The 19,817-nt window shown below is 32.7% G+C and overlaps 1 protein-coding gene and 1 long non-coding RNA gene across 14 annotated transcripts in view; one reads left to right on the plus strand and one right to left on the minus strand.

The window, feature by feature from the left end:
- The window catches only part of PTPN12 (protein tyrosine phosphatase non-receptor type 12), a 90,734-nt gene that overhangs the window by 46,848 nt on the left and 24,069 nt on the right, over positions 1 to 19,817 (plus strand). For 9 of the 12 annotated variants that reach the window (XR_014246756.1, XM_082399360.1, XM_082399354.1 and 6 more), the window contains 8 exons: positions 105 to 200; positions 991 to 1,029; positions 3,745 to 3,816; positions 7,472 to 7,531; positions 9,347 to 9,489; positions 12,273 to 12,339; positions 14,791 to 14,868; positions 14,968 to 15,066. Coding sequence is in view for 11 of the 12 variants with exons in the window: in XM_082399360.1 (XP_082255486.1) it covers positions 105 to 200; positions 991 to 1,029; positions 3,745 to 3,816; positions 7,472 to 7,531; positions 9,347 to 9,489; positions 12,273 to 12,339; positions 14,791 to 14,868; positions 14,968 to 15,066 (654 nt within the window). In the remaining variant the exon portion in view is untranslated. The remainder of the gene's footprint in view (positions 1 to 104; positions 201 to 990; positions 1,030 to 3,744; positions 3,817 to 7,471; positions 7,532 to 9,346; positions 9,490 to 12,272; positions 12,340 to 14,790; positions 14,869 to 14,967; positions 15,067 to 19,817) is intronic. The other 3 variants (XM_082399363.1, XM_082399361.1, XM_082399364.1) reach the window with 3 other exon arrangements.
- The window catches only part of LOC309632172, an 81,953-nt gene continuing 66,329 nt past the window's right edge, over positions 4,194 to 19,817 (minus strand). For both annotated transcript variants that reach the window (XR_014246758.1, XR_014246759.1), the window contains one exon: positions 4,194 to 4,900. This is a non-coding gene — a long non-coding RNA (uncharacterized lncRNA). The remainder of the gene's footprint in view (positions 4,901 to 19,817) is intronic.

Genomic DNA, 19,817 nt, shown 5'->3' on the forward strand with positions numbered 1-19,817 from the left:
TGAAAACAGCAGTATTACTAATAAAATTTGAAAACTTAAAATTTAGGTAAGGAAATATTTTTGTTAATCATAATAAATATGAAATTTGCTTTTAACCCTTTTAGGGTGTTTATGGGCCAAAAGCATATGTGGCAACCCAAGGACCTTTAGCAAATACAGTAATAGATTTTTGGAGGATGATATGGGAGTACAATGTTGTAGTAAGTATTACATGTAATGACATGACTTTTGAGCCATAATGATATGTTAATTAAAGCTAATGTTTATTAAAAAACAGCAACTGATGGCTAGGATTTCTCATTAAATTTTGACAAACTTGTTGAAATATTTCAAGAATAGGGTGTGATAATACTTTGAATCTTGTCCTATGTCAGTACTAGTAAGACAACTACCAAATAAGATAGACTGATAGATGAGTGGAGGGAGAGCTATGTGATAAAAACAATTATTGTGAAATGTTAATGGTAGAGAATAGATGGTACCTATACAGAGTTTACTGTAAAATTATTTCAACTTTGCTGTATGTTTGAAATATTACATTATAAAATGTTGGGATGGGTAAGCAAATGTAATAACCTTTATGATCAAAGACAGTTAAATACATTCAACCTTGATAATTTTATTAAATGTATATAAAGTATTGCTATTTTTTTGGGTAAATATCCTGAATGCGTTATTTTAACATTATTTCAAAAGACAGAAATAAGTCTCTAAGCTTCAAAAAATTTAATTCAAATCAAATACATCATGTTATTTGAAGCCAATTTAATTTGTTGATATTTAGTTAGTTAGCCCTTTACTTAGAAGGAATGATCTTGATCATTTCTTTAACTCATACTTTAATATTAAACCTACTGTTTTTTTTTGACGGGCCAGGCATACTTTTGCTCAGAATAAAAAATAATTCTTGAAATGTATATTTTATTGAAAAAACAAAATTGTGTTTAACTGATATATTCTTTATCTCATCCCACCCTGACTTCTTTTTAGATCATTGTAATGGCCTGTCGTGAATTTGAGATGGGAAGGGTATGTATAACTATTAACACTTAAAATAATTGTGGAGTATTCTTTTTATTACTTCATTTCTAGGGATATATATTCCTGGTCTTTTATTATACTCTTAGCCCTAGTTTTTAAAATAGTTACTTCTTTTCTTTTTTTGTGTTCTGCAGTTGCTTTTATTTCATCAAAAGGAGCCACATAATCTCCAAGCCCATAAACTTTTATATTTTATAAATACATTTAATAGATTTTGTACTGTTACTTAGTAGTCTTCAAATATTTAATGGTGGTGTAAGTAGAACACTTTTTATGGATTGAATAAAATTGAGCAATAAAAATGAATTCAATAATTCTGATTAATTTTCATCAATTTACAGCTTGAATATTCTAATTTCTGTCTGCCAATACCACTACATCTTTGTAATTTATCTCCAAAGAGAAGAAAATTCCTTAATCTGAAATTTTTAACATTGGTAAAAACTCTGTCCAAGTGAAATTAGTTTCAAAACCGTTGTGATCTCCTGCAGCATCAATTCCTAAGTCTTCATTTTTAAGTGTGGGCTTCTATACATGTGAGAAACAAATCAAACAAATTATGTGATGACTTGAAGTTTCCTTATACAAAGGTAGTTCATTAGTTAAAGTAAAAAGTCATTTTAAAGTTGTAAAACTTCTTACTAAAATTTTCAGTAAAGGATATGTTGCATAAAACAAGTTAATACATCTTTCAGTTATGTGAGATGTTATGATGTATAAATCATTGGAAAACTTTATTTTTACTAGTAATTTTTGTCATTCCGCCCAACCATATCATTTACAAATAGTGGAAGTATTAGCAATATTGGACAGAAAATGAACAGTCTAAGATTAGAAAATGAACAAACTGAGAAAGTAATTAAGTAATTGTAATTACAGTACAAACTGTTAAGTAATTAAGTTATCTGTTTAAGTATTGTCAGTATGTACTTCAGTACCATTACTATTAATCAGTGGTTAGGAAATTTAAATTTCACCTTCCTAATTTTTTTACAGTTACTTTTAAGATTTAGGCTTTGTTTCTCTTCATTCTATTAATAAGCTCACACTGTATATCAGTAATAATACTTGAAAAATTAAGTTGTATTGCATGCAGAAATATTTGAAGCTAATTTTTTTTGATTCATAGTGTTTTGTTAGTAGTCAGTTTTGTTGTTTTGTCAGTTAGGACTATGAATTTATTTGATAACCTTGACTTTGACTTAGAATGTGACCTAATGGAAAGAGCACAGGTAATAAAATCAAACAGACCTACACTTTACTAGCAGTTGGAGCATGGTATATTGAACTGTCCCCTCTGAGCTTCAGCTTCCTCATCTCTGAAACGAATGATAAATTATTATAGATTATGTATATATGATGTTTAACACATAATTTTTGGTATCAATTGTAATTAGTTCATACCTGAAATATAAATATCAATATAATCATTACTCAGTTATTGCTCGTCTGAATGAGGGGCATGTTAGTCACAAGCTTTCATTCTTACTAAGTTAATCTTCTATAAACTTGTTTTCTGTTTCAAGATGTTAAAACTTTACTAGGCAAAACAACAAGAAAAAAAAACCCTTCAAAATAATTTAATTTTATCATTTTCTATAAACTTCTACTGGGAAATGAAGTTTGTGGCTTTAAGGCTTCTAAAGTGTTAATAGTATTTACTCTAAGCTAAACTGACATACTAGGCAGTTCTACTTTGTTGCCCTGAGAGCAGTATTGTCAGCTTACAGTTAATTCTAGCCTATAGGTAACAATTCCACTTACTATATATACGGAACTACGAGAATTTAGTAAGAACTGATGTATTTCCCACTGCCAAAGGTTTATTTTAAGTTAAATTGTCACTTAAAGGGTCTCATTTTATTGGGTCTTGGTAAAATTGCATCATTTCTTGCATCAGAATCACTGGATCTTCTGTAAAGTTAGGCTTTCATTCACTTACCTAAGTTTCTAAAATGATGGGGCTTGATATTAGAAACCAATGAAAATTGAATATTCTACTATATCTATACCTGTTTAAAATGGGAAAGTAAAAGGGGAAACTGTTCGATTACACTTTCTAGAATCTCAAAAGTGGATAGTTTAAATAATACATTATTCTTGTATAGCGTTCCACCAGTGGAACATTTGAAATATAATCTTATTTAGTACTTGAAACAATCATATAAGATAAGGATTATTATTCCCATTTTTTACAGGTAAAGGAACTAAAGGTCAACCAAACAGTAAAATTGCTACTTGCAAAATTCTTCTGATACCAAGTGGAGTGCTCTTTCCACGATGCCACAGATTTTACACTTAACAAGAATTCAGCCAGTTATTATAGAGATTGTCATTTTACAAGCATTAAAACTTGCCTGGCAACTTTTTATACTGAATGGACCTCCTTGTGCCAGGCACTTTTTTTTTAAGCGATTTTTCTTTTCTAGAGGAGGATCTTTGGAGTCTACTCTATATACCAAGCTGGTAGCAATGAACAGTTTATACACTTACGTTAATAAGGTTCTTATGACTAGTCTTGGAGAGGTCATGGTAGCCCACCTTTATGGTTAGTTGGGTAAGTCTGAGAGCTCCTAGCTCTTTGCCTATTGATGGCAGTTTTTCTGTTTTCTGGGAAGGAAGAACACCCTGAACACAAAATATTTGTTAAAGTTCAAGTAAAACAAATTGTCAATTATTTACTAACTTTTTTTTGGAAAACAGAAAAAATGTGAGCGCTATTGGCCTTTGTATGGAGAAGACCCTATAACATTTGCACCATTTAAAATTTCTTGTGTAAGTACCTATTTTTATATATATTATTTAATCAGGTAATGAGTATGTTAGACTGATGAGTAATTAAATTATAATATGGTATGAACCTGGTTTTATATAAGCCAAGCCTTCAGTGTTTTCATGTAAATCTACACTTAATAAACAAACATTAATAATAATGTTTGTTTTTATACTGCTTTTAAATTAAGAAGCTTTGAGAATGACTTCATAAACGTATAATTTCCTTGTACCTTATTTTGTTAATTCTGTGTTAGTCTTTGTATATAAGTTGATCATAAGTGTTATGTATCTAAGAATAAACAAATAACTGCTTTGAGTGATCTATTTGAAAAGTGGTATAAAGTATTAGTTTCAAATTCAACAAATGAGAAAGATCCTTGATGACTGAAGTATAGTTTATTATGCTAATCTTTCATATCTATGTTACTCTCCCCAGAATTGTTATAATTATGTACAAAGATGGGTTTGAGAACTTCCATCCTGAAAGTAGAGATTGATCTTTTATGGCAGAAAAGTTGATTTGAAACTTAAAATATATACCTATTTGATGAGCTGTGGAAGTGAATTAAATGCAAGTTCTAAAACTAACAACACAAATCTGAGAAAATGAATTAAAGAACAAAAACAGTGAAGGAACAACAAAAAAGAAGTAAAATATAAGCTTTAGAATAGAACCAACAATTTGCTTTGGGTGACACATGATGGTGTCTTTTTTAATCACTTGAAAGAAATACATTGTCTTATTTACTCAACTCAAAATACCATGATTAAACATACATGAAAATTAAATAACTTCCCTATATTAGTCACGGTTTTCCAGAGAAACGGAAGCAGTAGGATGTTTACATATATAGAGAAAGAGGTTTATCATAAGGAATTGGCTCACATGATTATGGAGGCTGGCAAGTACAAAATCTGCAGGGGAGGGTGGGCAAGCTGGAGACCCACGAGGAGCTGATGCTTCAGTTTCACGCTGAAGAGTATCAGCCTGGAGACCGAGAGCTGATAAAATAGTTCTGATCTGAAGGTGGGCAGGCTGAGACCCAGGCAAACTGGTGTTCAGCTCCAGTCCAAAGACAGTCTGCTGTAGAACCAAGAAGAGCTAGTGTTACAGATGAAAGCAGTCTCCTGGAGAATTCTCTTACTTGGAGGAGGCTGGTCCTTTTTTTCTATTCAAGGCTTAACTGATTGGATGAGGGCCAGCCACCTTAGAGAGAGCAGTCTGCACTACTCAAAGTCCACGGATTTAAATGTTAATCTCACCCCAAAACTCCCTCACAGGAACACCAAGAATAACGTATGACCAAGTATCTGAGCACACCATGGCCCAGTCAGGTTGACACATAAAATTAACCATTACATTACCCATCTCATAATTGCTTGTTTTTGACTTTGTTTTCCATGGTTAAGTGAAATATAATTTCTATGATTTTACTCGTCATTGGTGAATTCAAGAAGTCCTTAATTTTATGACTTATTTGTACTTAGGACTTATGAATTCCTCTGATGCTACCAGAAATTTAGTGCTTTCTAGGTTTATGTAGAAAAGGACTCAGACTGTTTTACACAGTCTCCTTTATAAATACAGTGTGATTTTTGTAATGTTAACTGTAACTCATAGTTAAATGGCCTGGATTTAAAGTGTAGTCAATACTCTAAAGTCCTGGTTAGAATTAACTGTTTGTGGATTAAATTTTAAAAATTTAAAAATCCTACTGCATTTCATATTGTTTGGAATGAATAAAAACCAATGCATAACCATATTGTACTCCTGTGAGGGAACACTACCCCCTCACCAGTTCAGAAAGTATTCTACAATATTAAGTCCCTGGACAGTCCAGGAAACCTAGTTCTGTGCAGCATGGTTGTGTTCAACATTTGTAAATTTAAATGTAATACGATAATTGTAATGAATGTCACAGTTCAAGAGACCACATATAGTGATTAATAGTCAACAACAAAACAACTTAAAATTTTTTAACAGTCGGGGATCAGAAATAGTAAGCAACTTATAATAATGAATAGAGAAAAGTAAGAAATAGTTTATAATTTGGAAAAAGATGAATTGACTTTTTGGGTTGGTTTTTCAGTTGCACTAAAAGGTAATTTTAAAAAGTCCTCTTGATAAGAGGTTTGATTTGATTTGTAACAGCTGGTTTGATTTGTCAATGATGGAATTCATGCTGAAGAAGCAAAATTTTTCTTTCAAAATGGAAAGTAATTTGTATGTCATGTGGTTGTTTCAGACAACTCAGGATTCATTATCACTGTTGCAAACAAAAAATCAAATTTATAAGTAGAAAGCAAGGTAGTGAAAATAACCATAGTACGTGACTTGACTATACTTGGCAATCAGAGGGTTTGAGACTGAGACAGGACAGTATCAGTAGCTCTCTTGGTTCGGGGATGAGAAGGAGGGTAAAGTGTTGGTGAACAGTGGACAACGGGCAGGCTGGAGCTCAGTAGCATGTTGCTGCGTGTAACCACTTAGATCAGATAGCAGCACAATGTCCATGGGTCACTCTAGCTCATTGCCTGTTTTGTGAGTGAAGTTTTATTGGAGTACAACCACACCCATTTATTTATATATTTGCCTATCACAACAGCAACATAAAGTAGACAGAGACTTTATGGCCCACAAAGCCAAAAGTATTTATCTCACCCTTTATAGGTGAGAAAAGGTTAAGTCTTGGACCAATGTTTTCATTCGTACTCTTGTTACGATGAAAATAAAAACATACTTTCCTCTTAATGTTATTTTTTTTTTTTTAATATTTATTTATTCTGGCTGTGCCGGGTCTTAGTTGAGGCACGTGGGACCTTCATTGCATCATGCAGGCTTCTTAGTTGTGGCATGCAGACTTCTTAGTTGCAACATGCATGCGGGATCTAGTTCCCTGACCAGGGATCAAACCCGGGCCCCCTGCATTGGGAGCGTGGAGTCTTACCCATCGGACCACCAGGGAAGTCCCCTTGCAATGTTACTTGAAAAGTTCAAAATAAATTACTATGGTTTAAAAAATTAAAGCAGGGATAATATTGAATTTTTTTAAATTAATAAAGCAGCATACCCTGTTGCTCTTGACAATCGCTGTCCTACCCTATCTGTAGTTTTAATTAAAAAGGCAAAAAGAATAGTTAGCTTTCTAATATATAGACAAATGATAGTAAGAGACTTTTAAAGTGATTATGTTGTCATCAACCAAAATAATAATTTGGGATTTTGTGAGTGCATCCTTTTCCTTCCACGTTAGGCATCCAGTTAATTCAGAGTTGAGTGTTAGGTAGAGAAAATCAAGCTTAATGGAAAGATAAAATGGTTGAAGATGTTTGTAAGTACTAAGGAGTGACATTTTGTTTGTAGGTGTTATTTCTGTTACATGATTCTGGGGATGGTTGTCACTTTGCAAATATTTTGTTGGATGATAGACTCCTAGCTAAGTAATTGGTTAACAGATACTTCTGTTTATAAATAAATAAATAAATAAAACTTAGATAAATTGATGACTTCTAGAATTGTTTTTATAATTATCAGGCATACCTGCAATTTTAAAGATTAATTTCATATTGTGGACTTTAAATATGAGGTTATTGTTTGTTTTGGTATGTTTTGTTTTAATGTTCTACTGACTCACAAGTGTTTCCCTTTACTTAGGAAGCTGAACAAGCAAGAACAGACTACTTCATTAGGACACTCTTACTTGAATTTCAAAATGTAAGTATTTTCCATTTAGAGACAGATTCTAAGGATAGTTTTTAAAGAGAGGATATATATAAATAATATACTATCTTACCTTACATAGTTAAGGAGGTTTGTTGATTTTTTTAGTTATATAAAATAATGAAGAAGAAAATCAGATGTAATATTTTATTATCTTGAGCCTTATGTTTATCAATTAAAGTAATATAATTACTTACTTAGAACAACTTACCCTAAATTAAATTTACTGTATTTGGAATAGTTGGTTTCTTTGCTGCAAATATTTTTCCTCTATTGCAGTAAACAGATTATAGTATTATTTACATAATTATTACCCACTTTTACTAGTTTACAATTTTTTAGAAAGAGACAAGCCACTATTAATGCTGTCTTCATTTAGATATAATTTGTTTTCACTAGAGGCCCATGAGTTTAGTTTCAGAGCTATATAAAATGATAATTTCTCCAGGAAGGAATCAAAGAAAAATCTGATGACATTAGAGAATGGCTATCAATTCTTCCTCAATTTCTTTGTTATTATCTTAAATTTTAAATCACTATAAGTAATTAAGCTTGGCCATGAAGCTCATCATTCTTCCCCAAACAGTGCATTGTAAGCATACTTAACAACTCCTTACTGTTTATAAGTAGACATGGTTCCAGTACTCTTAGCAACCCCTGACCTGACTAATCATTTCCCTTTAGTTGAGTCAATTATTATCATTTGGTTGCTATTTTTTAATCTATAGTAATAATGATAGGTACCTTACTGAGTTTCAGTATTGTATCAGGCATTTCAATCCTCCTAGCTTCATAGTGGTAGGTACTGTTATCTCTATTGCCCATAGATGAAGATAAAGAATCTTTGAGAAGTTAGGTAGCTTACCTGAAGTTATTCAGTTAATGGCAGAAGTAGAATTTGAATACATTTTACCTGAATTCCAAGCGGTGCTCTTTCTATTAAACATCAGAATAGCCATTCTCAAAACATTCTGATGTCAGGACTCTTACATTCTTAAAAATTGTTGAAGATTCCAAAGAGCTCTTGTTTCTGTGGGTTATATCTTTTAATATTTACTATATTTGAAATTAAAACTGAGAAGTATTTTTAAAAGCATGAATACACAAGCAGACATTCCATTACCTTTCAAAGTGATGATATCATCCTAAAGCATATAGCCTTGAAAAGACTGCTGTACACTCATGAGAGAATGAGAATGAAAACGGCAAATAACACCTTAGTATTATTATAAAAATAGTGTGAAACTCACAGATCCCTTGAAGGGTAGGGAGATGGGTGGCAGCCCACACCATAATTTGAGTAGGTTTGGGTTTGGACAAGTTCATTTCTAATTTTCTTTTTGATTTAAATAGTCTATTAGTCTTCTGATTACAATAGATTCTAAAATAATGCTTATGGTATATTGCTCATCCACTTAATACTGTAGATTAATTAAGTAGTATACATAGTATAATAAAGTGTAGGTTTTGGAAGTAAGACTGCCTGCTTTCAGATCCCATATCTGTCACTTGCTGTGAAACATTGTGCATGTTATTCTTTCTGTCTCAATTTCCTTACCTATAAAATGAGGATAGTATTAACAATACCTTCCCCATGGTGTTACATGGGGATTAAGTAAATTGTTACATGTGAACCCCTTAGATCAATACTTTATATGTGATAAATGTAGGCTATCTTTTTTTAACGGAGTGCTAAATATGACTTACATATCTTAGAAATGGCAGAAAAGTGAGATTTGCAGCTTTTCTGTATGCTTTAAAATTTGCAAGTGTATTTTCATAATGGCTGAATTTCTGTTATTCTTGAAGGAATCTCGTAGGCTATATCAGTTTCATTATGTGAACTGGCCAGACCATGATGTTCCCTCATCATTTGATTCTATTCTGGACATGATAAGCTTAATGAGGAAATACCAAGAACATGAAGATGTGCCTATTTGTATTCATTGCAGGTACAAAAGAATTTTCTAAATATTTAAATTAAATACTTTGAAATATAGGTGGCATTATAATATGGGTAATGTATGGTATTTTGAAACCTAAATTTTGGAATTTCATTAGATAGGTCATTATATGGGTTTCCAAATAGTAAAATCTATTTGAATCCTGAGGCAGCTTTTCTTCTCTTAATTTTTATTTTACGTTCGATGCTTCTAAAAAACTTAAAACCATAGTACTTATAAAACTACAATTTATCTTTTTAAGTGACTTATATCTGCATTCACATTTGTTACAAAAAGCATCAATAAATGAAATTTTTCAGACTCAGAGATTTACTGGTTAATTAAATAGTTAAAAGATATTAGTGGAAATGGAACACCAAAGATAGTTTTCTTAGCCAGTTGGTTGGATTGTGATGCCTATATTAGTGAAGTGAAAGGGCTGGTTTTTATTTATGGGCCAGAAAGGTGCCTTGCTGATGGAGATGTGGGAATAAGTTAACAATCTGGTTAATTAAAATTATTTTTCTGTAGTTAATTCTGTGGTTAGTTGACTTTTTAATTAAGTAGTTAACTGGTTAAAAAGAAAAAGATCTATTTAATTGTAGAACTAAAAGATAAAGAAATTGCTTTGGCTTAACTTCTTTACAAGTTAGTTGAAATTATTTCCTGTTCTATTAATATTGTCCGGTCCATGTACATAGTTTATAAATCCAATTTGACAGGAAGATTTTCCTTTAAAAAAATAAATTGATCATTTAATATTTTTGAACAACCAAAATAGTATGGCAACTGTAGTGACTTAGATAGCACAAACATAAAAGGAAGGAGTCACTCACAATCCCACTAGAGATGACCATTGTTAAAATTTTAGTGTTTGTGCTTTCAATGTGTGTATAGTATTTTTTTTAAGAATGTTTCCCCATTTCATATATTATGTACATCTTTCTAAGTCATATAAATTTTCTTCTGGAATACATTATGACTGCACTGTATTTTATATTTAACCTCCATTTCTTGGCATTTCATTTATTACCCCATTCATTTTCAGCTATTTTAAACAACAATTTAAATATCCAGTGGCCAATCTTCTGGTGAAATCTTTGAACACATCTGTAATTCATTAGAATAGATATCTAAAAGTGGGATTTCTAAGTTAAAGGACATGAACTTTTCCATACTTTTAGTGTATATTTTAAAATTTGTTATCCATAAATTTGATGCTCATTATAATTAAGCATACCACTGCTGGTTTGTTTGTGGGAATGCCCATTTCCCCATATTCTTCCCAATACTTTTATCTTTTTGTTTCAGTGTCAGTGTGACAGGCAAGCTTTTTTTTTCTTGGCCATTTATATTCTTTTGTGAATTGCTTGTTTACTTTGCCAGTGATTTTCATCTCAATAATTATACGTTATGAATTCTTTATATATCTTTATATGTTGAAGATGTTAACGTGTAGTCTTGTTGTAAGTGCTCTGGTTTTTCATGGTTTTTATTCTGCCTATGTTTTACCATACGTAATTGTGAATATCTTCATTAACGATTTGTGTCCCTTGACATATGCTTAGAAAGTCCTTCCCTAACACAGTAGCGTGTAAAAATACACTTGTAGGTTTTTTTAAACATTATATTTTTAATGCATCTGGAATATTTTTGTGATTAAGATAAAAGGTAAGAATCTAATTTTTGCTTTAACTAACTTTCCCTGTACTATTTATTGAATGGTCTAGTCTTTCCGCTTTAATTGGAGAATCCACCATTATGTAATAAATACTTAAATATACTCAAATCTGTTTCTGAATTTTCATTGTGTTGCATTGATCTGGTTTTCTGTGTCTCTGTAATATCACACTTTTAACCATCAAGTTTTAAATATATATCATTTAGCCCTAGTAACTGTTAACTCCAAAATTTTAGAAACGTTCTGATGTGTGGAATTGACAAATGTATCAGTGGTTTAAAATTAATATTATTGTTTATTGTTAAGAGCTTTTTAAAAACCATACTAAGTTGCTTATAATGTACTTTATCAGGAATTCTTAGATTACATGTTTAACAAACTACTGATACTTCTAAAAGTTTCAAAATATGCATTAAAGTGCTGCCCAACTTTTTTTCTGCCTAAAATTATTCCAGTGATGTCAGGAACATCTTTAATTACTCATAGTGATTCTCAATCCTTAGGTGCATATGCCTCCCTCTAGCTGAAAATCAGTTGCTTTAAAGTATTTCTGTCATATTTTAAAATAACTAACCTGTGGTATTTTACTTTACATTCTCCAGGTTCTATTAGTTCTTCAGGAGATTAGAGAGCATTAGTGGCTTTTGTTTCTTTGGTGAAATCACTGCTGGTGTTCAAACCAGTTTCTAGGGCTTGTAGCATTCTTCGTCTTTCCTATACCTTTTGCAATTGAAATGATGTAGTTTTCTCCTCTACTCTAAAGCTTACCAGAGCCATCTAGAACATAGTATAAATTTATATCTGCAAGGTATTTTGTTAGCTAGACAAGGTTTTCTGAGGTAGACAGACTTACAAAGTGAAGGCTTCTAGGTATTCTGTGAGTTACTTTTGGAAGTTCCTTAAATTAAATGAAAACAAGATATAAATCTTAATGTTAAGGATGTTTGCCATGCACACGCTATAAGTTGTAGTTTGTTTACTAAATAAGTAGAATTTTGTCAGATTTCTTAAATGATTTTTTGCTTCTGAATATTAACATGTCCACCCACATTTACTTAACGGTTCTTTTATCACAAAAATCAAATTGTTTTTTCAAATTTTATATCTATAGTGCAGGCTGTGGAAGAACAGGTGCCATTTGTGCCATAGATTATACGTGGAATTTACTAAAAGCTGGGGTAAGAATAATTTTTATGTATCATTATATCTAATTGATCTGTTATGATTTTCAAACTTGATGATTAATTGCAGTAAATTATAGCATATGTTTTGTTATACATGTTACTTTTTTAGAAGTAGCTTTGCTATGTAAGAGATAAAGGCAGTGAAAGGTATAAATGATGCATATTACCTTGAGGTAATACACTGGGCAGCAAGATAAACATATTGTCATCCATTTGTTCTGGATGAATTAATACCTACATTAGGCATGTAAACTCTGCATTGACTTTTCCAAATACAGCACTCTTGTTGCCTTTTATATTTATTCTATGTATAAGTATAGTCAATTCAGTAAATATTTATGCCTAACTGGAAACATTATATAGTATGGTGGTTAAGAATGCTAACTGCAGCCAAACTTCCCAGGTTAAAATTCTGGCTCTCTCATTTACTAGCTGTGGGATCTTGGTTGATTTACTTAATCTCATTGTGCCACAATTTCTTTATCTGAAAATGGGAATCATAATGTTAATAACTCAAAGAATTAAATAAGTTCTTAAGAAAGTTTGTAAAGTTCCTCAGTACTATGTGTGACATGTAGCAAGTGCTAAATTTAATGTTCGTTTCTCTTACTATCCCTGGTATTATTGTTGCTACCAGTACTATTTCCAAGAAATTGGGTTTGATACTATGGAGGATATAAAGACATAGCCCTCATTACAGATTTGAAAAGCACAAGTCTCCTCATTGTATGTAGATTTGGTTTATTTGCTGGTTCTATAGTATGTTTATTTTCTATGCATTAGGGAGAAGCTTTTATTCTTCATAGCTTTATAGTTTCTATGAATTTGTCAATCTATGTCATATAAAATAGGAATAATAAAATATTTAGTTTCTTTTTCCTTCTTTCTTCCTTCTATCCTTTATTTCCCTGCCTTCGTTCCATTTTTCACTTAGGGAATATTTAATTGTTTTTAAAATTTATTTATTTTATTTATTTACTTTTGGCTGCGTTGGGTCTTCATCGCTGCACGCGGGCTTTCTCTAGTTGCAGTGAGCAGGGGCTACTCTGCGTTGCAGTGCGCGGGCTTCTCATTGCAGTGGCTTCTCTTGTTGCGGAGCACGGGCTCTAGGCATGTGGGCTTCAGTAGTTGTGGCTCGTGGGCTCTAGAGCTCTAGAGCGCAGGCTCAGTAGTTGTGGCGCACGGGCTTAGTTGCTCTGCGGCATGTGGGATCTTCCTGGAGCAGGGCTCGAACCCGTGTCCCCTGCATTGGCAGGCGGACTCCCAACCACTGTGCCACCAGGGAAGCCCCGGAATATTTAAATTTTAAATAGTTTTTCAAAAAGCCCTCTGTTAAATTTTATTTTTGTATTCCCCCTAAACAAATCATCTCCTAACACTCGTGTGAAAATTTTTAAGTGAACAAAAATGCTAGATTTTAACACATTTTAACATAAAAGTCAAAGATTAAAATTGGGGTGGGAAGAGGCATTTGGTTGAATACTAGCAAAGAAACATCTTGTCATTTCGAAAGCTGTGTATTTTGAACACAGTCCCCATTTGATTGAGTTTGACGTAACATAAATATAATCTTAAGCCTTAGTTTAGGAATTGATATAAAACTCTTCTGGTGTATATAAAGACTCCCAAGCGGTGAACCTGGAAATCATGTTTAACTCTTCTCTCTTCTTTATCACTCCAAAATATTCTTGTTGATCACCAAGTTCTAGTAATTCTGCCTCAGAAATGTGCCTTAAATCTACCTTTCTGTTTTTCTGGACTGCTTCAGTAAGCCTCCACCAGTTTCTCCCCTTTTCACTCTGTCATCTTCCCTGCTACAAAAGTTACCCAAATATCAGATCTGCTCATGTCATGGCTGCCTATTGCAGTAGTTGTAATTCCAGATGTACAAACGAATTGTCTAGGATGTTTCACAGTCTCCAGAGATGTAGCTCTCTTAGCTGGTCATTAAGTAGCCAGCCCAGGAAACACTGGCCTATAGAATGAGTTCAGACTCTATTATGTTTGCAGTCTGATGCCAAGTAGCCTTATCTTTTCTCCTCCTTTGAATTGCTCTCCTTCTTTCAGTCTTTTAGTCAGTTTTATCTACATCAAGGTTCTCAATTCCCCAAATAGATTATACATTTAATCCGCCATGCTTATGTATATTTCACTTTTCACTCACACACCAGAGTTAGTCACAGCATGTTTATTCCCACTGTACTGCAACCATACGTTGGCTGGACATATTTATTTGTTCACATATCTAGCTCACTAGCTTGAGTGCTGAGTGTCAAGATTAGTTCTTGACTAAGCACAGTCTCTGATATATGATAGATAGTGCTCAATAAATTTTCAGTTACCCAGCACGTATATAAGCTCTGTGTGAAAAGCTGAGTTGAAGACTATTTTACTGTTTTTTCTGAACAGTTGTCCAGAGTTCATGTTTTAAATTCTTTGTTTTAGAAAATACCAGAGGAATTTAATGTTTTCAACTTAATACAAGAAATGAGAACACAGAGGCATTCTGCAGTACAAACTAAGGTATAGTTTTTTGTTTCACTTTATAAACTATATTTTTATAAATGCCTTCTTATTTTTTTAATGTCTTTTCCCTTGTTTATCATTTCATCTCCCTAATAGGAGCAGTATGAGCTTGTTCATAGAGCTATCGCCCAACTGTTTGAAAAACAGCTACAACTATATGAAATTCATGGAGCCCAGAAAATTGCTGATGGAGTGGTAGGTATTCTTCACCTATTAATTTTAGAAAACTTTTACTTTTTACCAAGATGTGATATTTAGCTTTTTAATTGCCATCTTGTGTTTTATCTGAGAATATCCGTTACAGTAATTATTTTTATTTAACTTTGATTTTTTAACTCCTTTCCTTCTTCCTCTTTGAATCTCTATTGTGATATATAATGACTCCAGTACAAGTTAAATAATATTCTAAGTAAAATATAGTTATGAATGTAGATCTCAGTCAAAAGTTATATAATTCAATATTGTTTCAAGTGTAAATTACTTTTAACAAATCAACTGCATTTTTCTCTCTCCCCTTCCATCCAACCAAAGTAATTGAGTTGATTCTACATGAATTTTATTTTGTTCTTGGTCATGATGATATAAAGCTTTGTCATTATTTTGTACATGCTTTTTAATTATGTAGAAATATAGGACCATAATTAAGTCCCTTTGGGGCTTGTTTTAGTTCACTGTTATTTTAGCGTTAGAATTTATTGGATATTCAAAGTTTTGACCTGACAAAAATACTCTTTTCTCACAGCGTTCTCATTTCTGTCTCTTTTTAAAGTATTTCTCTTATCTCCTCTATATATCTTCTTATCCTTGAAGGTATCGGGCTGTTTTTTTGGATGAATTTCTTTACATCTTTATTATTGAATCTAAGATGACTATCGCATGATAAACAAATTTAGCTCCAATAACTGAAGTAAAATGAGGAAATTAGTGGCAAAATTTATAACCGCTGTTTTTCTTTTCCCCCTTTGTATGGTTTTGGTAATTTCCCAGACTATTTGAAATTTCTTGGTGTTACAAATGAGAGATTTGTTAACCAAATGCTTACATCAGTGTGTTAAAATAATCTAATATTAATCCATGGGTTTTTGGGACAGTGTATTTCCTTTATTAGACAGGTGATAGTTTCAGATTTTTAAGATTCATATATGTGACCTCATTCTTATTTCCTTTGTTAACACAGAAATCATTTTGCAACTATGCCTCATATATTATCACCTCTGTTTTCCCTTTAGTTTAACTAAAGCCTGTTATAACCTGTGCTCAATGAAGCCAAGTATTTTATAATATAGAATAGAATGCATATATATTACTGTGTATAATTTTATCTAAATTGAGACTCCTTTAATGTTTCAAAAAGCTAAATAGGCTACTTTTTCTTTAAACGTTAATTGAAAAATATTTCTGTTTTTTTCCATAAATGCAATATTAATTTCAAAGTTAAGGTTTTTATACTTCAGAGTTATACCATTTCCTTATTTCTAGAAGTGAAAAAGTTTTTTAATGTGTAGAAAATTTATTCTTTTTTTTAAATTAATTTTTATTGGAGTATAGTTGCTTTACAATGTTGTGTTTCTGCTGTACAGCAAAGTGAATCAGCTAGAAAATTTTTTAATTAATTTTTATTGAGATATAATTGACATGTAACATGTTACTTTCAGGTGTACAACATAGTGATTCAATATTTGCATATATTGTGCAGTTATCACTACAATAAGTCTAGTTAACATCCATCATCATACATAGTTACAGAATTTTTTTTTTCTTGTGGAGAGAACTTTTAAGATTTACTCTTAGGAATCTTCAAATATAAAATACAGTATTATTAACTGTAGTCACCAAACTGTACATTATAGCCTGTGACTTACCTATTTTATAACTGGAAGTTTGCAACTTTTGACCCTGTTTCACCCACTTTGGGCCCCACCACCAATACCACCTCTGGCAAGCACCAATCTGTTCTCTGTATATACGAGTTCCGTTTTTTGTTTTTTTTGTTTTTTAAATTTTATTTATTTATTTATGGCTGTGTTGGGTCTTCATTTCTGTGTGAGGGCTTTCTCTAGTTGCGGCGAGCGGGGGCCACTCTTCATCGTGGTGCGCGGGCCTCTCACTGTCGTGGCCTCTCTTGTTGCGGAGCACAGGCTCCAGACGCGCAGGCTCAGTAGTTTTGGCTCACGGGCCTAGTTGCTCCGCGGCATGTGGGATCTTCCCAGACCAGGGATCGAACCCGTGTCCCCTGCATTGGCAGGCAGATTCTCAACCACTGCGCCGCCAGGGAAGCCCCCTTTTTTTGTTTTTTGATTCCACATATGAGATCATACAGCATTTGTCTTTTCTCTGACTTAGTTCACTTGGTGTAATGCCCTCAAGTTCCATTCATGTTGTTGCAAATGGCAAGGTTTTATTCTTTTTTATGGCTGAATAATATTCCTCTGTGTGTGTGTGTGTGTGTGTGTGTGTGTGTGTGTGTGTGTGTGTGTACACACTACATTTTCTTTCTTTTTTTTAATACATTTTCTTTATCTGTTCATCAGTGCACAGTTAGGTTGTAAATGATGCTGCAGTGAACATGGGGGTACATGTATCTTTTCGAGTTAGTGTTTTTGTTTTCTTCAGATAAATATGCATAAATGGAATTGCTGGATCATATGGTAGTTCTATTTTTAATTTTTTGAGGAACCTCCATGCTGTTTTGTATAGTGGCTGCACCAATTTGCATTTCCACCAACAATACACAAAGGTTCCCTTTTCTTTACATCCTCTTCAACACTTTTTTCTTGTCTTTTTGATAATAGCCATTTTGACAGGTGTGAGGTCTCATTGTGGTTTTGATTTGCATTTCCCTGAAGGTTAGTAATGTTGTGCACCTTTTCATGTACCTGTTGGCCATCTGGATGTCTTTTTGGAAAAATGTCTATTCAAATGATCTTCTCACTTTTTTTTTTTTTTTTAAATTTATTTTTGGCTGCGCTGGGTCTTCACCACTGCACATGGGCTTTCTCTAGTTGCGGCGAGTGGGGGCCACTCCTCGTCGCGGTGCATGGGCCTCTCATTGCGGTGGCTTCTCCTGTTGCGGAGCACGGGCCCTAGACGTGGGGCTTCAGCAGTTGCAGCACGCTGGCTCAGTAGTTGTGGCTCGCAGGCTCCAGAGCGCAGGCTCAGCAGTTGTGGCACACGGGCCCAGTTGCTCCGCGGCATGTGGGATCCTCCCGGACCAGGGCTCGAACCCGTGTCACCTGCATTGGCAGGTGGACTCTCAACCACTGCGCCACCAGGGAAGCCCATCTTCTCACTTTTTAATCGACTTGTTTGTGAGTTTTTTTTTTTTTTTTGGCTACTGAATTATATGAATTCCTTATTTTTTTTGGATATTAACCCCTTATCAGATATATGATATGCAAATATTTTTTCCCATTTGGTAGGTTGCCTTTTCATTTTCTTGAGGTTTCCTTTGCTATGCAGAAGCTTTTTAGTGTGATATAATACCACTTGCTTAAATTTACTTTTGTTGCCTTTGCTAGAAAAAAATTTTAAGGCAATGTTCAATGTTGTATTTTTAAAGGTTTTAACTATATTTATTTCCAAAAAAATATGTGAAAAATATTGCATTACTCTCTCATCTTTGTTTTTCTCATTACCTGATTTTTATTTTTTTAGGTTTTATTCATAAACTTCCTTTTTACTAGCCTGAACTCCACACTACAATTACAATTTTGTTATAGATTGTTTATGTCTGATAGGTCAAAGGTTTACAAATCCCTAAGGAATACAAGAAAAATCATACATTACATGAGATTAGATGAAATAGCATCCAACAGCAGATAGCGGTTACTTCAATCCTACTTTCTTATCTCATTGACTGGTTATATAGGAGACACACACTACATGTTTGCTTGCTAACTGAACTTAAAATATTAGATTATGTCCTTGTGTTTTGTTAAAGCTGACATGATGACTGCTGAATTTGCCATTTGTACAAGATGTTTTTTCCTATTTTGCAAAAGGGAAAAACAATTTTCTATAGAATCCATTCTGAGAAACTATAGTTTATGAGAATAAATATTTTGCCAAAGGTTGTGTACCATAATGTCTGGTACTATGTATCTCAATGCATGAATGGATAAAAAGGTGGAAGGACAAGTGGATAGGAGAAAAGATAGCATATCGTCCTAGATAAATTTTTAATGTTTTCCTCTTAAGGAATCTTATTTTCTAGGTACTTTAAAATATAAATGACTGTTTTTATAACATGTTTATATATGGTTGGAAACCATAAATCCCAGTTAGAGAAAATGTAGGATCTAAAAAATTCGGGAAAATTATCTTAGAGCTATGTGGTTGAGTAAAATGATTTGAAATATGTTACTTATCTTTCTGAACCTATGCTCTGAAAAACAATCATAAATCTCCATTTATTATTTCTCTGACAACTTAATTTAGAAGTAAAGTTAAGGAATTTTTTTAAAAAGCTTCTTAAAGCTCTATGTCCCCAAATTATTTTTGTAGAGATTTTAGTTTGAAATGCTAATCAGCAATATGACTTTATGATAAATGTTATTTGTTAGAGGTATTTACAACTAAAATCATTTCTCAGAGTAGAAGATGTAAAGAGAAAATTTATTTTGGAATCCAGTAGCATTTGACTTGGGATTTAGAAACACCTCAGTAAGCAAGCATCTCTAAGGTATGCGCACATGCCTTTTTATCTTGTATATAAAAGATACTACCACCAGTTGACACCAGGATTTTCAGTTCTAGGGTGATTAACAGCAACAATAGTTTGTGTTATGGTCCTTCTGTTTTGCTTGTGTTGTACATTTTAGATGTGATATTATTGAATTCTAAATTTTTTTCCTATGTAAAGTTTTTTTATTTAAAGTACCTTGTTTTAATATTTATTTTGTTCTGCAGCTGATAATATACCTTATATATTTGATAATTAGGTTCTG

This window comes from Balaenoptera borealis (genome assembly GCF_965194805.1).
Source record: "Balaenoptera borealis genome assembly, chromosome: 7".
Lineage (NCBI taxonomy): Eukaryota > Metazoa > Chordata > Mammalia > Artiodactyla > Balaenopteridae > Balaenoptera > Balaenoptera borealis.